The sequence below is a fragment of the Ranitomeya imitator genome, chromosome 2, assembly GCF_032444005.1.
Source record: "Ranitomeya imitator isolate aRanImi1 chromosome 2, aRanImi1.pri, whole genome shotgun sequence".
In the NCBI taxonomy this organism is placed as follows: domain Eukaryota; kingdom Metazoa; phylum Chordata; class Amphibia; order Anura; family Dendrobatidae; genus Ranitomeya; species Ranitomeya imitator.
Genome location: NC_091283.1, coordinates 280,789,503 through 280,810,513, shown reverse-complemented (window position 1 = coordinate 280,810,513; position 21,011 = coordinate 280,789,503). Strand labels below are relative to the sequence as shown.

General features: G+C 45.4%; 1 protein-coding gene across 1 annotated transcript in view; it reads left to right on the top strand.

The window, feature by feature from the left end:
• Nucleotides 1-2,070: 2,070 nt before the first annotated feature.
• The window catches only part of LOC138663150 (oocyte zinc finger protein XlCOF6-like), a 69,483-nt gene continuing 50,542 nt past the window's right edge, over nt 2,071-21,011 (top strand). The window contains exons 1-3 of the mRNA XM_069749295.1: nt 2,071-2,310; nt 16,040-16,189; nt 16,319-16,498. Coding sequence (XP_069605396.1) covers nt 16,118-16,189; nt 16,319-16,498 — 252 coding nt within the window. The 5' untranslated portion in view covers nt 2,071-2,310; nt 16,040-16,117. The remainder of the gene's footprint in view (nt 2,311-16,039; nt 16,190-16,318; nt 16,499-21,011) is intronic.

Below are 21,011 nucleotides of genomic sequence, written 5' to 3'. Positions count from 1 at the left end.
TTCTTCAAGCAGAAAAAGATCTTCACGGTGCTCTGAGCAGAAGGTTCAAATTATCACCCGCCACTCTTCAGGATCTGAGATGGTGGCTCAATCTAGCACATTTGTCAAAAGGAGTTCTCTGGACCATCACTCCGGACAACATAATTACAACAGATGCCAGTCCGTTCGGTTGGGGAGCCCATATGGGAGACATTCTAACCCAAGGGCGATGGTCGATTCAAGAGTCCCAGAATTCCTCAAATCTAAGAGGGCTTACGGCAGTCAATCAGGCTCTTCTTTCCTTACTACCATCCCTGAGGAATGTGCATGTACAGATACAAACAGACAATATGACTGTGGTAGCCTACATCAATCATCAGGGGGGGACAAGATCTCGATCCCTGATGACCACTACAGCACAGATATTGTCTCTGGCCGAGAAACACTTACAATCCCTGTCGGCAGTTCATATAAAAGGGGAACTCAATATAGAGGCGGACTACCTCAGTCGCCATTCCCTTCGTCAGGGAGAGTGGTCCCTGAACCATCAGATATTCGATCAGATAGTCAATCTGTGGGGGTTGCCGACAATAGATCTGTTTGCTACGAGAAAGAACAGGAAGGTCAGAAGGTTCGCATCTTTACAGATAGCAGACCAACCATTTATAGTGGATTCCCTTCGGGTCCGTTGGGACTTCCAGCTGGCATATGCCTTTCCCCCAATGTGTCTGATTCCGATAGTTCTCAGGAAGATCAGGGAGGAAAGAGCCAGAATGATCTTAATTGCCCCTTTCTGGCCCAGGAGGCCTTGGTTCTCTCTCCTCAGGACAATGTCTGTGACCGATCCCTGGGTGTTGCCAGTGGTTCCGGAACTCCTCTCTCAAGGGCCATTTCGTCATCCAAATTTGGAGACTCTTCACTTAACGGCTTGGAACTTGAGAGGGAGCTTCTGAAGGAGAGGGGGTTCTCTAATGCTTTAATAGATACCTTATTGAAAAGTAGAAAGGAGGTCACTACAAAGATCTACACAAAAATTTGGAAAAAATTCCTTTTATCAGCAACCATTAGGAGATAAAGCTCCGATTTCAGCTATTTTAGAATTCCTTCAGAAAGGCTGGGAATTGGGTTTAGCAGTCAACACTCTAAGAGTTCATGTTTCAGCCTTGGGAGCTCTATATAACAGTGATATAGCTGGTAATAGATGGGTTGCTAGATTTATTAAGGCATGTCAGCGGTCTAACCCAATCCATATTGTAAGAATACCCCCTTGGGATTTAAATTTGGTGCTTGAGGCGTTGACTGAACCTCCGTTCGAGCCATTAGACTCTATTTCAATAAAAAATTTAACCTTAAAAACAGCTCTACTCTTAGCATTAACATCTGCCAGGAGGGTCAGTGATATACATGCGTTATCAGTAGATCCTCCCTATCTAATAATTCTCCAGGATAAGATTGTCCTAAAACCCGATCCTGCATATTTACCAAAAGTAGTAACTAAATTTCATAGAAGTCAGGAGATTTATTTACCATCTTTCTATGAAAATCCAGGTTCAGAAGAGGAGAAAAAATATCACTCTAGATGTAAAGAGGGCGATATTAGAATACCTGGATAGGACACAAAGCTGGAGACAGAGTAGGGCTTTGTTTGTTTCTTTCCAGAATCGGAAAAAGGGTTCTGGTGTCACGAAGAACTCTATCGCTAGATGGATTAGAGAAGCGATATGTCTTGCCTATTCTGCCAGGGGAGTAACACCACCAGAAGGCATCAGGGCGCACTCCACTCGGGCCATGGCATCATCCTGGGCGGAGAAGGCGGATGTCCCCATTGAAATGATATGTAAGGCGGCAACTTGGTCATCACCTTCCACCTTTTATAAGCACTATCGCCTTGATCTATCTGCTAATTCCAGCTTACAGTTTGGCCGTTCAGTACTTAGTGCTGTGGTCCCTCCCAGTTAAATAGTCTTTGAAAGTCTCTCGTTGTGGGTGCTGTCGTGGCGATTGTAAAATCCTATTACCGGTACGTAAAAACCGGTTTTCCTGAGTCCACGACAGCACCCATACATTCCCCCCCGTATTTAGTTTCTTATTCCTGCACTCTGTTGGAAGGTGTGCCTTAGAGATCACTCTATAGAGGTGGTGGTATTTAGTATTGTTTAATATAATATTGTCATGTACTGATTCATTGGCGGTAACCCTTGTACTCTGGAACACAAACTGGAGGGCGAGGGGGACCGCCCCTTTTTAACCTGTAGGTTCCTGTCCGGAAGGTGGGCGGATCCCCTCTCTCGTTGTGGGTGCTGTCGTGGACTCTGTAAAATCCTATTACCGGTACGTAAAAACCGGTTTCAGGGTGCTGGTTACAAAAATTGCTCAGGAGGCCACGCCATTTTTTGTACAGAAATACAATTAGCACAGTGTGTGTGAAAATTAGTCACTGACATCTATATATCTACCTATTCTATATGTATTTACTGTGTGTAATCCATGTCTTCTATCCTGCAGTGATTTTAGAGTACACGGCACATGAATTGCCAGCTTTTCTTCTATCTATCTATGTAATATAGAGCTCTGGCAAAAATTAAGAGACCACTGCATAGTTTTAGAAAAATCAGCTTGTCTACATGTCTGACAGCCATTCCATTCCAGTGTCAGTTGAATTCCAACCAGAGTACATCTCATTCTACTTAATGTGCTTCTGATTAGGTGATCACCTGAACCAAATCTTATTTAACGAGGGAAAGTATAAAAAACACTGTTGTGGTCTTCACAATCTTCTTGCAATAGGACAAGCTGGAGAGCATAACAAGTGCCAGTAATATCCCAAAAGTAATAGGAAATTGAAAAGTAAAGTATTAAGTGAGGAAAAGAAGGGCTCAATTCTGGCTTTACTAGCAAAGGGACACATTGAGCATCATGTTGCCTCCATCCTTAACATTTTTAAGACAGCAGTCAATTATAACAAGGTCAAGCAGCAGACATTGGGGACAACAAAGCTACAGACCAGCAGAGGGCGAAAACGACTCCACTGACCGGGATGACCATCAGCTTATTCGAATGTCACTCAGCAACCGCAGGATGATATAAAGTGACCTACCAAAGAAATGGCAAATTGCAGCCAGGGTGAAGTGCACGGCAAGAACAGTTCGTAACAGGCTCCTAGATGAAGGCATCAAATCATGTAAAGCTAGGAAAAAGCCATTGATCAATGAGAAGCAAAGGAGAGCCAGGCTGAAGTTTGCCAAAGACCATAAGGATTGGACCATAGAGGACTGGAGTAAGGTAATCTTCTCTGATGAGTCTAATTTTCAGTTTTGCCCAACACCTGGTCATCTAATGGTTAGACGAAGACCTGGAGAGGAGTACAAGCCACCTTGTCTTGCACCCACTGTGAAATTTGGAGTAGGTGATGATCTGAGGATGCTTCAGCAAGGCTGGAATTGGGTAGGTTGTTCTTTGCGAAGGACATATGATTCAAGCCACATACAAGGTTATCCTGGAAAAGCAGTTGATTCCTTCTGCTCAGGCAATGTTCCCCACCTCTGAGGACTGGTTTTACAGCAGGACAATGCGCCATGCCACACAGCTAGGTCAATCAATGTGTGACTGAAGAACCACCACATCAAATCCCTGTCATGGCCAGCCCAATCTCCAGAACTGAACCCCATTGAAAAAATCTGGAATGTAATCAAGAGGAAGATGGATAGTCACAAGCCATCAAACAAAGACGAACTGCTTACATTTTTGTACCAGGAGTGGCATAAGGTCACCCAAAAGCAGTGTGAAAGACTGGTGGAAAGCATGCCAAGACGCATGAAAGCTGTTATTAAAAATCATGGTTATTCCACCAAATATTGATTTCTGAACTCTTCCTGCATTAAAACACTAGTATTGTTGTTTTTAAATGATTATGAACTTGTTTTTTGGCATTTTTTGAGGTCTGCAAGCAATGCATTTTGTGTTATTTTTACCATTTCTCATTTTCAGAAAATAAATACAAAATTAATTGGTTCGAACTACAGAGACATGTTGTCAATAGTTTATAGAATAAAAGAGCAACTTACATTTTACTCAAAAATATACCTATAAAAAGAAAAATTAGACAAACTGAACATTTTGCAGTGGTCTCCTAATTTTTGCCAGAGCTGTATATACATAGATGTGTGTCACTGATATATATACTGTATATATCTATATATTCTATTTGTTTCTATCTATTCTATTCTAACCTGTCATGCTGTGATATAACCGTACGTGGCACATGAATTGCCGGCTTTTCTTCTTATCTTTCTAAAATATATATATATATATATATATATATATATATATATATATATATATATATATATATATATATATATATATATATATATATATAATATATATATATAATATACATTGATATCCCCTTTGAGAAAGCCATCTAACGCGAAACGCGTGTCAGGGGTCATAGGGCGGATCACTGCACATTCCGGACTGACAATGGGTGAGCAATAATACCAATGATATACATGCCTCTGAAAATTGGGTGGTGCTTTTGGATATATGTGCATTCTTTTTTTTTTTATTTAAATAGATTTTTATTGAAAATAAACATGAACATTACATGTTATGGATTTTCCAATATATTACAAAGTTTCTTCATTTTACAAACCCCCAACAAACCCCAAGCCTCCCCCTCCCATGACAGCTCCTTCCCAATTATACTTTTATTACCAGTATTGATGGCTCTTTGAGCCGCTTGACTCACTTATGACCGCTTTTTCCTCTAGCACTCTCCCCCCTTCAAAAGGTCTTCATTCACCCATTTCCCATACCTACTCATCCCAGCTCGAGCCACGGAGACCACATTTTGTCAAACATTTCTGTTTTCCCACGTCTTTTGTAAACCCCCTTTTCCAGATTGAGACCATATTTAACATATTTCAGGAATTCACCCCTTGTAGGCGGCTCCTCCTTAATCCAATTCCTTGCTATCACCTTCCTAGCCATATATAATAGCCTAGCTATTGCTATCTTCCAGGTGTTATCCACTCTAATTTCCTCCACATATCCCAGTAGGCACACCATCGGATCTCTCGGCACTCTACATTTATACGCCCCTTCCACACGGCTCAGTACCACCAGCCAAAAAGCAACCAATCTTGGACATGTCCACATCATGTGGTATATTCCTGCATTCTCAGTCCCACATCTCGGGCATTCAGAGTCAGCACGCAACCCCGCTCTGTGTAACACTTCCGGTGATTTATAGACTCTGTGCAAGATGTACAGCTGCGATAGTCTATATGGCTCACTTAGTGACACTCGTGGAACCCACTCCAACACCGACTCCCAGGTTTCATTCTCCATTGGGCCTAAATCTCTTTCCCACTTAGCTCTCGCTTTTAGAGGGAAATCCAGCAAATAGGCATGCAGTAGATCCTTATAAAGGGTGGAAATGACTCCCCTTGTGGACCCTTCCCCACACACGTATTCCAAAACTATGTCCTCTTGGATCTCAATACCATCGCCCTTGTTTTGAGCTTTGAAAGCATGCTTCATCTGGGCATATTGATACTCCCCAGTCGGTCTCAATCCAAACTCCCCCTGCAGCTGCGAAAAGGACTTTAACACTCGTTGTTGAATTATCTGAGCAACCAAGTGGATTCCTTTGGCCTGCCACTCTGTCAGCACTCCAAGAGCCGCAAACTCTACCAAATTATTATTAAGCCATATCGGTGTAAATTTAGTCAGTCCCGTAACCCCCGGAATCTGTCGCAGTCTGGTCCATAGTTTATGTATCAAAAACATAGTTGGATACAATTTCCCCAATACGCCCAAGGAGCCATCCTCCAGACACTGCACCACCGGTCGTCGGTTTGTCACCCCCTCCATCAAGTGTTGTACCGCATTGGAGGACGCCTCTCGCGCCCAGCCCTTCAAATGCTGACTTTGGGCTGCAAGAAAATATAACTCAGGGTTGGGCAAAGCCAACCCTCCATCTTTTTTAGGTCGCTGAAGCGTCTCCAGGCTAATACGTGGGTACTGTCTCCCCTATATCAGGCTTCTAAAAAGAGCATTAATCTGCCGGAATTTCCCACGTGGAATCCAAACTGGCGCATTATGGAGGACGTAGAGTATTTTGGGCATCAGAACCATTTTAATAAGATTAACCCTACCCACCACCGATAGGTGTAATTTATTCCACGCATCTACTTTTGCCTTAAGCACGCCCATGAGAGGAGTCAAATTCCTATACAAAAACTCCGTAACTGGCATCGAGATCCATATTCCCAGGTATTTAAAAAGGGATGCCTCCTTAAGCCGCCCCTCTCCCAATGGCTCACTCCCACTCTCCTCCACCCCATCTACATCAAAGAGGACCGATTTATCCCAATTTATCCTCAGTCCCGACAAGGCTCCAAATTTTCCAATGATCTCGATGGCCCCTTTCAAGGCGTCATCTGGGTCCGCCAGGAACAGTAAAATTTCGTCTGCATATAACGCAATCTTCTCCTCAACACTCCCATATCTGAACCCAGGGACCTCATCCGACTGTCGGATCTTGGCGGCCAGTGGCTCCACAGCTAGGGCAAACAGAAGGGGCGACAGTGGGCATCCCTGCCTCGTACCTCTGGCCAACTTTATAGGCTGAGAAAGTTCCCCATTCACTCTGATTCTAGCTGTCGGTAATGAATATAGCAATTGAATCCACGACACAAATTGTGGTCCAATACCCATACACTTCAGCACCCGCCAAAGATATCCCCACTCCACACTATCAAACGCCTTATGGGCATCCAAAGACGCAACAACCCTCCGGCCACAATTGTCAGACTTCAGCTGCAGATTCATATATATATGTGCATTCTTTGATGAAAACTTGATTGTCTCTTATATGAATCTGAAGGCATTAGTAGTAATGGAGCTTCTATTTATATATGGGTATGTGCTCTGCCAAGTTCTACTAGTGGAGCGGTGATCCTCCCTTTGAGTGTTCAGCTGTTGTTTTTTCTTTGTGTATTCTACATCTTAGTGTTATATGTCATTATAATATATGTTTAATAAAATTATTTTTATTGAATTGATGCGTTGGTGATATACATACTCTGTTTTCTTCTTTGTGTTGAAAATACATATACAGTACAGACCAAAAATTTGGACACACCTTCTCATTTAAAGATTTTTCTGTATTTTCATGACTATGAAAATTGTACATTCACACTGAAGGCATCAAAACTATGAATTAACACATGTGGAATTATATGCTTAACAAACAAGTGTGAAACAACTGAAATTATGTCTTATATTCTAGGTTCTTCAAAGTAGCCACCTTTTGCTTAGATGACTGCTTTGCACACTCTTTGCATTCTCTTGATGAGCTTCAAGAGGTAGTCACCGGGAATGGTTTTCACTTCATAGGTGTGCCCTGTCGGGTTTAGTAAGTGGGATTTCTTGCCTTATAAATGGGGTTAGGACCATCAGTTGTGTTGTGTAGAAGTCTTCTGGATACACAGCTGATAGTCCTACTGAATAGACTGTTAGCTGCTTTTTTCTTGCCATAATACAAATTCTAAGTAAAGAAAAACGAGTGGCCATCATTACTTTAAGAAATGAAGGTCAGTCAGTCCAAAAAATTGGGAAAACTTTGAAAGTGTCCCCAAGTGCAGTGGCAAAAATCATCAAGCGCTACAAAGAAACTGGCTCACATGAGCAACAACTGAAATTATGTCTTATATTCTAGGTTCATAAAAGTAGCCACCTGTTGCTTTGATGACCGTTTTGCACACTCTTTGCATTCTCTTGATGAGCTTCAAGAGGTAGTCACCGGGAATGGTTTTCACTTCATAGGTGTGCCCTGTCGGGTTTAGTAAGTGGGATTTCTTGCCTTATAAATGGGGTTAGGACCATCAGTTGTGTTGTGTAGAAGTCTTCTGGATACACAGCTGATAGTCCTACTGAATAGACTGTTAGCTGCTTTTTTCTTGCCATAATACAAATTCTAAGTAAAGAAAAACGAGTGGCCATCATTACTTTAAGAAATGAAGGTCAGTCAGTCCAAAAAATTGGGAAAACTTTGAAAGTGTCCCCAAGTGCAGTGGCAAAAATCATCAAGCGCTACAAAGAAACTGGCTCACATGAGCAACAACTGAAATTATGTCTTATATTCTAGGTTCATAAAAGTAGCCACCTGTTGCTTTGATGACCGTTTTGCACACTCTTGGCATTCTCTTGATGAGCTTCAAGAGGTAGTCTCCGGAAATGGTCTTCCAACAATCTTGAAGGAGTTCCCAGAGATGCTTAGCACTTGTTGACCCTTTTGCCTTCACTATGCAGTCCAGCTCACCCCAAACAATCTCGATTGGGTTCAGGTCTGGTGACTGTGAAGGCCAGGTCATCTGGCGTAGCACCCCATCACTCTCCTTCTTGGTCAAATTGCCCTTACACAGCCTGGAGGTGTGTTTGGGGTCATTGTCCGGTTGAAAAATAAATGATGGTCCAACTAAACGCAAACCGGATGGAATAGCATGCCGCTGGAAGATGCTGTGGTAGCCATGCTGATTTAGTATGCCTTCAATTTTGAATAAATCCCCAACAGTGTCACCAGCAAAGCACCCCCACACCATCACACCTCCTCCTCCATGCTTCACGTTGGGAACCAGGCATGTAGAGTCCATCCGTTCACGTTTTCGGCGTTGCACAAAGACACGGTGGTTGGAACCAAAGATCTCCAATTTGGACTCATCAGACCAAATCACAGATTTCCACTGGTCTAATGTCCATTCCTTGTGTTCCTTAGCCCAAACAAGTCTCTTCTGCTTTTTGCCTGTCCTTAGCAGTGGATTCCTAGCAGCTATTTTACCATGAAGGCCTGCTGCACTAAGTCTCCTCTTAATAGTTGTTGTAGAGATATGTCTGCTGCTAGAACTCTGTGTGGCATTGACCTGGTCTGTAATCTGAGCTGCTGTTAACCTGCGATTTCTGAGGCTGGTGACTCGGATAAACTTATCCTCAGAAGCAGAGGTAAATCTTGGTCTTCCTTTCCTGGGGCGCTCCTCATGTGAGCCAGTTTCTTTGTAGCGCTTGATGGTTTTTGCCACAGCATTTGGGGACACTTTCAAAGTCTTCCCAATTTTTCGGACTGACTGACCTTCATTTCTTAAAGTAATGATGACCACTCATTTTCTTTACTTAGCTGCTTTTTTTTCCCCATAATACAAATTCTAACAGTCTATTCAGTAGGACTATCAGCTGTGTATCCATCAGACTTCTGCTCAACACAACTGATGGTCCCAACCCCATTTATAAGGCAAGAAATCCCACTTATTAAACCTGACAGGGCACACCTATGAAGTGAAAGCCATTCCCAGTGACTACCTCTTGAAGCTCATCAAGAGAATGCCAAGAGTGTGCAAAGCAGTCATCAAAGCAAAAGGTGGCTACTTTGAAGAACCTAGAATATAAGACATAATTTCAGTTGTTTCACACTTTTTTGTTAAGTATATAATTCCACATGTGTTAATTCATAGTTTTGATGCCTTCAGTGTGAATGTACAATTTTCATAGTCATGAAAATACAGAAAAATCTTTAAATGAGGTGTCCAAACTTTTAGTCTGTACTGTATATGTGTGTGTGTGTGTGTGTGTTTTTGATGAATATTTCCTTTGAAAACGATGTGTAAATGACAGAGTGTTGCTGTATGTAAAAGCTCATGTTCATATCGCATTGCAATTGGATCTAAATCATATGCTAGTGTTGGGTTGAGCAATTAATAAAATGTTCACTTCAGTTGCCTACTCCTGGCCTAATGGATATTGATCAGGTGTACACGAAAGAAATAACATATGACACACAGTCATATGTAAATTCTCCTAGATCAATCTATGGCTCAGCTCCAAGGGAAAGGGGCTTTATTCAGTCAGGACACATGGTTATATATCCCCTGTAAGGGGGGCTCGGTTAGCTTTAAAATGGGAGTGATCGGATGCATTCCATTGGTTAGTGGGTTGGGCAATGAGCAAGTCCATGGGAGGATCCATGAGGTCATCAAGGTGGGCATCACTGTGGGTGGATCCATGAGGTCATACCAGCCACATGGTATGCTCAGACAGGAAATGGCAGCCATCTTTAGGGTCTCACTTTTTATCTGAGAAAGCTTGTCAGGTTAACCAATACATGTTATGGGTTGCTTCTCTCAATCTCTTAAGTCTTGAGGTTAATTAAGTATTTGATCTTATGGCTCTCCTCAACACTAGGTGTGAAAATCAGATTACACTTGCATTACACTCGCATTGTACTCCTGCGACTCTCGGCAGGGAAACTCGGACCGATTTTTCATACATTTAGTGTGACTCCGGCCTAAGATGTTGATCCAGAGGAAGGCAAAACCCCTGGGGCATACACTACTAGCTCCATATTAGGGGATAAATTTCTCCTGACCACACATACGGCAATCGGACCAGTGCCCTGGATCAACATCACATCATAGAATCTAGTGCACATAAACTCTAATATTTTTCAGGAGAGCCTTTCAGGCCCCCATATGAATTTTAGTAGTGAATCGACTATTACAACTAGAGTTGAGCGACTTTTACTTTTTTAGGATCGAGTCGGGTTGGGTGAAATCGGCCGATTATTGCAAAAAGTCGGGGGCCGACTGAAACACGAAACCCAATGCAAGTCAATGGGGAATCAAAGTCTGCAGTGAGTGGAGGACAGGAAAACACCTACAGTGCCCATTTTAATGCCAAAAACATCAATTCTTATTACTTAAGCTTGTCAATCTTAATTTACTTTATAATAATAGTTAGGCATTGAAAACTGGGGGTTATTTGGCTAAAGTTGTGGGGGGGTAGGGCTGGATCAAGATTTTCGTGGGCCCAGGAAACACGGAATACGTCACGGAGGTGGAGCAGGGAGAGGTAAGTATTTCAACTTTGCAAGTGCTGTGATCCTGAGCAAGCAGGGGGGGGCCCACTCGTTGGCACCGGCACAGGGCCCCTCATAGTACGGCGGTGTGTTTGACGGCAGGTGGCGCCTCCCACTGCCAGAGACACTTTTGCGTACTATGAGGGGCCCTGTGCCAGTGATGTCGCCAACAAGTATGCCCCCCCACCTGCTGAAGGAACCTGCACTTTCATTTGCACCCTCCTCTTTGTCACCTTGTAAGGTGGTATAGTATGCGGAAAGGGGAACCTGACTTTCAACGGGTCAGTTTCAGGCTGTGTAGAGTGCAAGGGGAATGTAGTGGTCTGGGTCAATGTACCAGCAGACTCATCTAGCAGTGGCTGGGCAATGGGCAGGATGAGGAGGAAACAGATATAGGCCCAAATAATAAAGTGGGCTAAATGCAGTTCAAAATTGGTAACAGGACTGAACAGGCGGCATTGCTTTGTTCAGCGGAGGACAATTGTAAGGAGTGGCAGACACAGTTAGTAGGCCCAAATAATTAAGTGGGCTAAATGCAGTTCAAAATTGGTAACAGGACTGAACAGGCGGCATTGCTTTGTTCTGTGGAGGAAAACTGTGTTGTGGCGCAGACACGGTTAGTAGGCCCAAATACAAAAGTAGGCTAAAAGCAGTTCAAAATTGGTAACCGGACTAAACAGGCGGCATTGCTTTGTTCTGTGGAGGAAAACTGTAACGAGTGGCTGACAGTTAGTAAGCCCAAATAATAAAGTGGGCTAAATGTCTGCCAGAAAATTGTTCATGAATAAACAGATGGCATAGCTAGGTACAGGGGTGGGCTCCTCTGCGGAGTTGCAGACAGTGGTAGTAGGCGCAAAGTATTAACTGGTCTAAATGGAGTCCAGGGCCCCTGTATATTATAACTATCATCTGTCATTTCAACAAATTTGTATTGGCAGTGCCATTGAAGGATTTAACAGCACAGACTACACAGTGGTGGAGCAGGGAGAGGTAAGTATTGCAAGTGGTAGAGCACTGTTCGAGAGTGGGCACTCCCACCTGTCCAGGCAAACGGCACTCGCACGGGTGCTTGCGCCAAGTGGTGGCCACGGCCCTGTGGGGGGAGTCAGCCCATTTCGGGAGGTATAAAAATGGCCTATGGTGGACATTCAGCAGCTGGAAATGGAGGAATTGGAGCAGTCAGTAAGAGGAGGCCAAAAGCAAGACCTTTTTCAGGCAAGCTACGTGTCAGCAGGGGAAGGTGGGGCAAAATAATTTGAAATCCATGATTGGTTCATTTTAATGAAGGTTAGATCATCAACATTTCGGGTAGCCAGACGTGTCCTTTTTTCGGTCAGTATTGAACCAGCAGCACTGAAGACTCTTTCTGATAGCAAACTAGCAGCTGGGCAAGCGAGCTCCTGTAATGCATATTCTGCCAATTCAGGCCAGGTGTCTATTTTAGATGCCCAGTAATCAAAGGGGAATGACTTGAGGGAGAACATCGATAAGGGAGGAAAAATAGTTCGTAACCATACTGGACAAATGCTGTCTCCTGTCACTTTGAATCGATGCAGCAGTACCTGTCGTGTCTGCGGTCATTGCAAAATCACTCCATAACCTGGTCATAAAACCCCTCTGTCCAACGCCACTTCGGATTTGTGCACCTGTAACACCTCTGCCATGTTGCCCCCTACAGCTCCTGTGAGAACCATCACCGCCGCTGTGTGCTGGGAATGCCTGAACCAAACGGTCTACAAGAGTTGCTTGTTTGGTAGCCAATATTTTCTCAAGGTTCTCATGTGGCATGATATTTTGTAATTTTCCTTTGTATCGTGGATCCAGGAGGCAGGCCAACCAGTAATCGTCATCGGTCATCATTTTGATAATGCGGGGGTCCCTTTTTAGGATACGCAAGGCATAATCCGCCATGTGGGCCAATGTTCCAGGTGTCAATTCACTGCTTGTGCTGGGCTGAGGACCACTTTCTTGCAAATCAACATCACTTGTGTCCCACAAAAACCCTGTACCTGACCTTGCAACGCCACCAGTTTCTATTGCCCCCTGAGAAGCATCCTCCTCCCATAAATATTAATCCCCATCATCATCCTCTTCGTCTGCCACCTCGTTCAGGAGAGTTCCCTGAGCAGAAAATGGCTGATTGTCATCAAGGCTTCCCTCCTCGGCTGCAGACGCCTGCTCCTTATTGTGTGTCAAACTTTGCATCAGCAGACGCATTAGTGGGATGCTCATGCTTATGATGGCGTAGTCTCCACTTACCAGCCTTGTGTATTCCTCAAAACATTGAAGGACTTGACAGAGGTCTTGTAGCTTCGGCCACTGCACACCAGACAACTCCATGTCTGCCATCCAAGTGCCTGCCCGTGTATGTCTATCCTCCCACAAATAAATTACAGCACGCCTCTGTTCGCACAGCCTCTGAAGCAAGTGCAGCGTGGAGTTCCACCTTGTTGCAACGTCAATTATTAGGCGGTGCTGGGGAAGATTCAGCAATCGCTGATGGTTCAGCATACGGCTGGAGTGTACAGGTGACCGGCGGATGTGCGAGCAAAGTCTTCGCACCTTCAGGATCAGGGCTGGTAACCCCGGATAATTTTTCAGGAAGCACTGCACCACCAGGTTCAAGGTGTGAGCCAGGCAAGGTATGCGTTTCAGTTCTGAAAGGGCTATGGCAGCCATAAAATTCCTTCCGTTATCACTGACTACCTTGTCTGCCTCAAGATGTACACTGCACAGCCATGACTGAGTTTCTTGCTGCAAGTAACATAGTTAGTAAGGCCGAAAAAAGACATTTGTCCATCCAGTTCAGCCTATATTCCATCATAATAAATCCCCAGATCTACGTCCTTCTACAGAACCTAATAATTGTATGATACAATATTGTTCTGCTCCAGGAAGACATCCAGGCCTCTCTTGAACCCCTCGACTGAGTTCACCATCACCACCTCCTCACGCAAGCAATTCCAGATTCTCACTGCCCTAACAGTAAAGAATCCTCTTCTATGTTGGTGGAAAAACCTTCTCTCCTCCAGACGCAAAGAATGCCCCCTTGTGCCCGTCACCTTCCTTGGTATAAACAGATTCTCAGCGAGATATTTGTATTGTCCCCTTATATACTTATACATGGTTATTAGATCGCCCCTCAGTCGTCTTTTTTCTAGACTAAATAATCCTAATTTCGCTAATCTATCTGGGTATTGTAGTTCTCCCATCCCCTTTATTCATTTTGTTGCCCTCCTTTTTACTCTCTCTAGTTCCATTATATCCTTCCTGAGCACCGGTGCCCAAGACTGGACACAGTACTCCATGTGCGGTCTAACTAGGGATTTGTACAGAGGCAGTATAATGCGCTCATCATGTGTATCCAGACCTCTTTTAATGCACCCCATGATGCTCGGCCAGTACTTCCGCGGTGTGTCTGTCGCCCAAACACTTCACTTCTAACACAGCCTGCTGACGCTTACCACTAGCTGTTCCATAATGGGACACCTCGTGTGCAACAGTGGCAGCTGCGGATGGAGTGGTCGTGCGACTGAGCTCTGTGGACGAGCTTTCGCTTCTAGAGGAGGAGGAGGAGGGGTGGCGAATGCCTACAGCCAACTGTTTCCTAGACCGTGGGCTAGGCAGAACTGTCCCACTATGGCTGTCCCCTGCGGACCCTGCATCCACCACATTAACCCAGTGCGCCGTGATGGACACTTAACGTCCCTGGCCATGCCTACTGGTCCATGCATCTGTTGTGAGGTGCACCTTTCCACTGACCGATTGCTTCAGTGCATGGACAGTGCGGTCTTTGACATGCTGGTGGAGGGCTGGGATGGCTTTTCTCGCAAAGAAGTGTCGACTGGGTAGGTCATAGCGTGGTACTGCGTAGGCCATCAGGTTTTTGAAAGCTTCGCTTTCAACCAACTGGTAGGGCAACATCTCTAACGAGATTAGTATATCAATGTGGGCGTTCAAACCCTGTGTACACGGATGAGAGGATGAGTACTTTCTTTTCCTAATGAGAGCCTCTTGTAGGGTGAGCTGGACTGGAGAGCTGCATATGGTGGAACTAGCGGAGGTGGACATGGCAGATTGAGAGAGGGTTGGTGATGGAATTCTTGATGTTGGCCTACATAGTGTTTCCTACCAAGAACCTTGTGATTTCCTGACAGCTTTGGCCTTGCGACGATACCTCCACATTTGCTGCTGGTGGTGTCCTAACCGGTGGGCTTACAGTGAGGGAAGCAATGTAGCGTTGCTGACTACCTTCATTCTGAGCAGGTGCACCAACGGTACGAGACGTTTGGTAGTTAGTCCAGGCTTGCAAGTGCATGCTGGTTAAATGTCTAAGCATGCACGTGGTATTTAAATTTGGGAGATTCTTCCCTCTGCTAAAGGTCTTTGAGCATTTCTTACAGATAACTTTGCACTGATCATTCGGATCTTGGTTAAAAAATTGCCACACTGCACTCTTCCTACTATGGAATACCTTTTCAGGCATTGCACGCTTTGCTACTTTCACCGGATGGCCACGCTGTCCTAAAACTGTTTTTGTTTTTGACAAACGTTTTTGTGTGACGTGTCTGCATGGTGCTTGTGTGACGTGTCTGCATGGTGCTTGTGTGACGTGTGTGCATGGTGCTTGTGACATGTCTGCATGGTGCTTGTGTACACCGTGCACACTCGTCACGCAGCAGCAGCGTGCACACTCGTCACGCAGCAGCACCAAAACACAGTACAGAATAAACACGTTCTAAACATGAAGTCCCATTATTGTCTCACTCTCTCAGCAAGAGCCCACTAGGGATTTTACCGATATCCCGCCAGGCCAGTCCGACCCTGTTCTTAGATGCCATGTTTGCTTTTGACAGCAGCAAGTGTTTAAACTGCCGGGGTTTTTGTTATGCCTGCACCTCTGCTGTCCCTGCGGTGTACATCTATGTTATGGAAGATGAGTCTATGAGAAACGTATTCAGCTGCCGACTCCGAGGAAGAAACTGCTTGTTGTCTGTGGCCTAAATTTATAGGTTTTCTTAGTAGATGTAAATAAGAAAACTAAATACTGTAAAATAATAAATCTCCTCATATGTTTCCCTTATCGCCAGTAATTGTGTTATTACAGAGGATTTTTATGATGTTACATCGGCTCATCTTCTCATTCAGGTCTCTACAATATCGGATCCTCTCAGTGAAGATCTTCTATATAAGACAATTTTCCTTATTTACCCATCAATCATTGACATGGACAGAGACAAGATGGCGGAGAGGATATTACACCTCACCCTAGAGATCCTCTTCCGGCTTACTGGAGAGGTGAGAGATTCTGATGACGTCACATTACATCATTCTTATCTATGGGAATAACAGATGGGCAGAACTGTAGAGGTGAGGACTCTGGAAATGTCAGTAGTGAGATTAATTAATGTGTCTCTCCATAACCAGGATTACACAGTAGTGAAGAAGATCTCTAGTGATCGCTGTCAGGACCCTGTGTCTGAGGGATGGGGAAGACCCCTGAGCCCAATCACAGAGCCTCCATCTCACCCTCTGATACATGAGGACATCAATGACCAGAAGATCCTAGAACTCGCCTACAAGATGATTGAGCTGCTGACTAGAGAGGTGACACTGCTGGGAATGCTGGGACATTATAGAGTAACTAGCTATTGAACCCTTTCTATGCCTGGGTGGCGAGCATTTATATTGGTATATGGTCTTCATCCTGGTATGTGCTGCTTCCATCCTGCGCCCTAATCTTGTCATGTGCTGCTACCATCTTATGCCCCCTTCCTGTCATGTGCAGCCCCCATCCTGCGCCCTCATCCTGTTTTGTGTGCCTCCATCTTGTCATGTGCTACTCTCTTCCTGTGCCCTCATCCTGTCATGGCTCCCATCCTGCGCCCCAATTCTGGTATGTGCTGACACCATCCTGGTATGTGCAGCTCCAATTCTGCGACCCCATTCTGTCATGTGCTACACCCATTCTCCGCCCCCATTCTGTCTCTATAGCATAAGGCAGCCCCCCTCAGGCAGACTCTGTATTATAAGGCAGCACCCCCCCCCCCCCCCCCCATTGGCAGACTCTGTAGTATGGGGCAGAAACCCCTCCTCCTCCCCCCCCCACAGGCAGACTCTGTAGTATAGGGCAGCACCCCCCAACAGGCATACCCTGTGTTATAAGGCAGCACCCCCTCACAGGCAGACACTGTAATATGAGGCAGCACCCCCCCCCCCCTCCCACAGGCATACTCTGTAGTATAGTGCAGCACCACCCACAGGCAAACTCTGTATTATAAGGCAGCACCCCCTCACAGGCAGACACCGTAGTATAAGGCAGCACCCCCACACAGGCAGACCCTGTATTATAAGGCAGCAGCCCCCCCACAGACAGACTCTGTAGTATAAGGCAGCACCCCCCAACAGGTAGACCCGGTAATATAAGGCAGCCCCCATAAAGAAAAACAATAAATAAATACTCACCTCTCATCTTCCTGGTTCTTGCGCTGCTCCCAATTCTGGTATGTGCTGACCCCCATCCTGGTATGTGCTACTCCAATTCTGCGACCCCATCCTGTCATGTGCTGCACCCATTCTGCGCCCCCATTCTGTCATGTGCTGCACCCATTCTGCGCCCCCATTCTGTCTCTATAGCAAAACATAGTAACATAGTTATTAAGGTTGAAGGAAGACTATAAGTCCATCTAGTTCAACCCATAGCCTAACCTAACATGTTGATCCAGAGGAAGGCAAAAAAAAGCATGGGGAAAAAAAATTCCTTCCCAACTCCACATACGGCAATCAGACTAGTTCCCTGGATCAACGCCCTATCAAGGAATTTAGTATATATAACCTGTAACATTATACTTTACAAGAAAGTCATCCAGTCCCCTCTTAAATTTTAAGTAATGAATCCCTCGTTACAACATCATATGGCAGAGAGTTCCATTGTCTCACTGCTCTTACAGTAAAGAATCCGCGTCTGTTATTATGCTTAAACCTTCTTTCCTCCAGACGTAGAGGATGCCCCCTTGTCCCTGTCTCAGGTCTATGATTAAAAAGATCATCAGAAAGGTCTCTGTACTGTCCCCTCATATATTTATACATTAACATAAGATCACCCCTTAGTCTTTGTTTTTCCAAACTAAATAGCCCCAAGTGTAATAACCTATCTTGGTATTGCAGACCCCCCAGTCCTCTAATAACCTTGGTCGCTCTTCTCTGCACCCGCTCCAGTTCAGCTATGTCTTTCTTATACACCGGAGACCAGAACTGTGCACAGTATTCGAAGTGTGGTATAACTAGTGACTTGTATAGAGGGAAAATTATGTTCTCCTCATGTGCATCTATGCCTCTTTCAATGCATCCCATTATTTTATTTGCCTTTGTAGCAGCTGCCTGACACTTGCCATTAAATGTGAGTTTGTCATCCACCCATACTCCCAGGTCTTTTTCATTGACGGTTTTGCCCAGAGTTTTAGAATTAAGCACATAGTTATTCATCTCATTACTTCTACCCAAGTGCATAACCTTACATTTATCCCCATTAAAGCTCATTTGCCATTTATCAGCCCAAGCTTTTAGTTTACATAAATCATCCTGTAATATAAAATTGTCCTCCCCTGTATTGATTACCCTGCAGAGTTTAGTGTCATCTGCAAATATTGAAATTCTACTCTTAATGCCCCCTACAAGGTCATTAATAAATATGTTAAAAAGAAGAGGGCCCAATACTGACCCCTGTGGTACCCCACTGCTAACCGCTACCCAGTCCGAGTGTGCTCCATTAATATCCACCCTTTGTTTCCCTGAGCCAGCTCTTAACCCACTTACACATATTTTCCCCTATCCCCATTATTCTCATTTTATGTATCAACCTTTTGTGTGGCACCGTTTCAAAAGCTTTTGAAAAGTCCATATACACTACATCCACTGGGTTCCCTTGGTCCAATCCGGAACTTACCTCTTCATAGAAGCTGATCAAATTAGTCTGACATGAACGGTCCCTAGTAAACCCGTGCTGATACTGTGTCATGAGGTTATTCCTATTCAGATACTCCAGTATATCATCCCTTAGAATGCCCTCCAGGATTTTACCCACAGTAGAGGTTAAGCTTACTGGCCTATAATTTCAGAGTTCAGTTTTTGTCCCCTTTTTGAATATTGGCACCACATTTGCTATACGCCAGTCCTGTGGTACAGACCCTGTTATTATGGAGTCTTTAAAGATTAAAAATAATGGTCTACCAATAACTGTACTTAATTCCTGCAGTACTCGAGGGTGTATCCCATCCGGGCCCAGAGATTTGTCAATTTTAGTGATTTTTTTTTTTTTTTAGACGCCGCCGTACTTCCTGCTGGGTTAAGAAGGTGGCATTTAACCCCTTCCCGACCTTTGACGCCACGAAGGCGTCATGAAAGTCGGTGCCATTCCGACCCATGACGCCTATGCGGCGTCATGGAAAGATCGCGTCCCTGCAGATCGGGTGAAAGGGTTAACTCCCATTTCACCCGATCTGCAGGGACAGGGGGAGTGGTAGTTTAGCCCAGGGGGGGTGGCTTCACCCCCTCGTGGCTACGATCGCTCTGATTGGCTGTTGAAAGTGAAACTGCCAATCAGAGCAATTTGTAATATTTCACCTATTATAACTGGTGAAATATTACAATCCAGCCATGGCCGATGCTGAAATATCATCGGCCATGGCTGGAAATACTAGTGTGCCCCCACCCCACCCCTCCGATCGCCCCCCCAGCCCTCCGATCTGGCCGGTACACTGCTCCGGCTCCCCTCCGTCCAGTGCTCCGCTCCCCCCCCGTGCTCCAATCACCCCCCCGTGCTCCAATCACCCCCCCCCCCCCTGCACTCCGATCCACCCCCCCCCCCCCCCCCCCCCGGTGCTCCGTTCCACCCCCCCGTGCTCCATTCCAGCCCCCCTGTGCTCCGTTCCACGCCCCCCGTGCTCCGTTCCACCCCTCCCGCACTCCGATTTCCCCCCCCCCCGTGCTCCGATCCCCCCCCCCCCGTGGTCCCCCCCCACCCCATCATACTTACCGATCCAGCCGGGGTCCCGTCCGTCTTCTCCCTGGGCGCCGCCATCTTCCAAAATGGCGGGCGCATACGCAGTGCGCCCGCCGAATCTGCCGGCCGGCAGATTCGTTCCAAAGTGCATTTTGATCACTGAGATAGATTATATCTCAGTGATCAAAATAAAAAAAATAATAAATGACCCCCCCCCTTTGTCACCCCCATAGGTAGGGACAATAAAAAAATGTTAGAATAGGGTTAGGGGTAGGGTTAGGGCTAGGGTTAGGGCTAGGGGTAGGGTTAGGGCTAGGGGTAGGGTTAGGGGTAGGGGTAGGGCTAGGGTTAGGGTTTCGGTATGTGCACACGTATTCTGGTCCTCTGCGGATTTTTCCGCTGCGGATTTGATAAATCCGCAGTGCTAAACCGCTGCGGATTTATGGCGGATTTACCGCTGTTTTTCTGCGCATTTCACTGCGGTTTTACAACTGCGATTTTCTATTTGAGCAGTTGTAAAACCGCTGCGGAATCCGCACAAAGAAGTGACATGCTGCGGAATGTAAACCGCTGCGTTTCCGTGCAGTTTTTCCGCAGCATGTGTACAGTGATTTTTGTTTCCCGTAGGTTTACATTGAACTGTAAACTCATGGGAAACTGCTGCGGATCCGCAGCGTTTTCCGCAGCGTGTGCACATACCTTTAGAATTAGGCTATGTGCACACGGTGCGGATTTGGCTGCGGATTCGCAGCAGTGTTCCATCAGGTTTACAGTACCATGTAAACATATGGAAACCAAATCCGCTGTGCCCATGGTGCAGAAAATACCACGCGGAAACGCTGCGTTGTATTTTCCGCAGCATGTCAATTCTTTGTGCGGATTCCGCAGCGTTTTACACCTGTTCCTCAATAGGAATCCGCAGGTGAAATCCGCACAAAAAACACTGGAAATCCGCGGAAAATCCGCAGGTAAAACGCAGTGCCTTTTACCCGCGGATTTTTCAAAAATGGTGCGAAAATATCTCACACGAATCCGCAACGTGGGCACATAGCCTTAGGGTTAGGGTTGGAATTAGGGTTGTGGTTATGGTTAGGGGTGTGTTGGGGTTAGGGTTGTGGT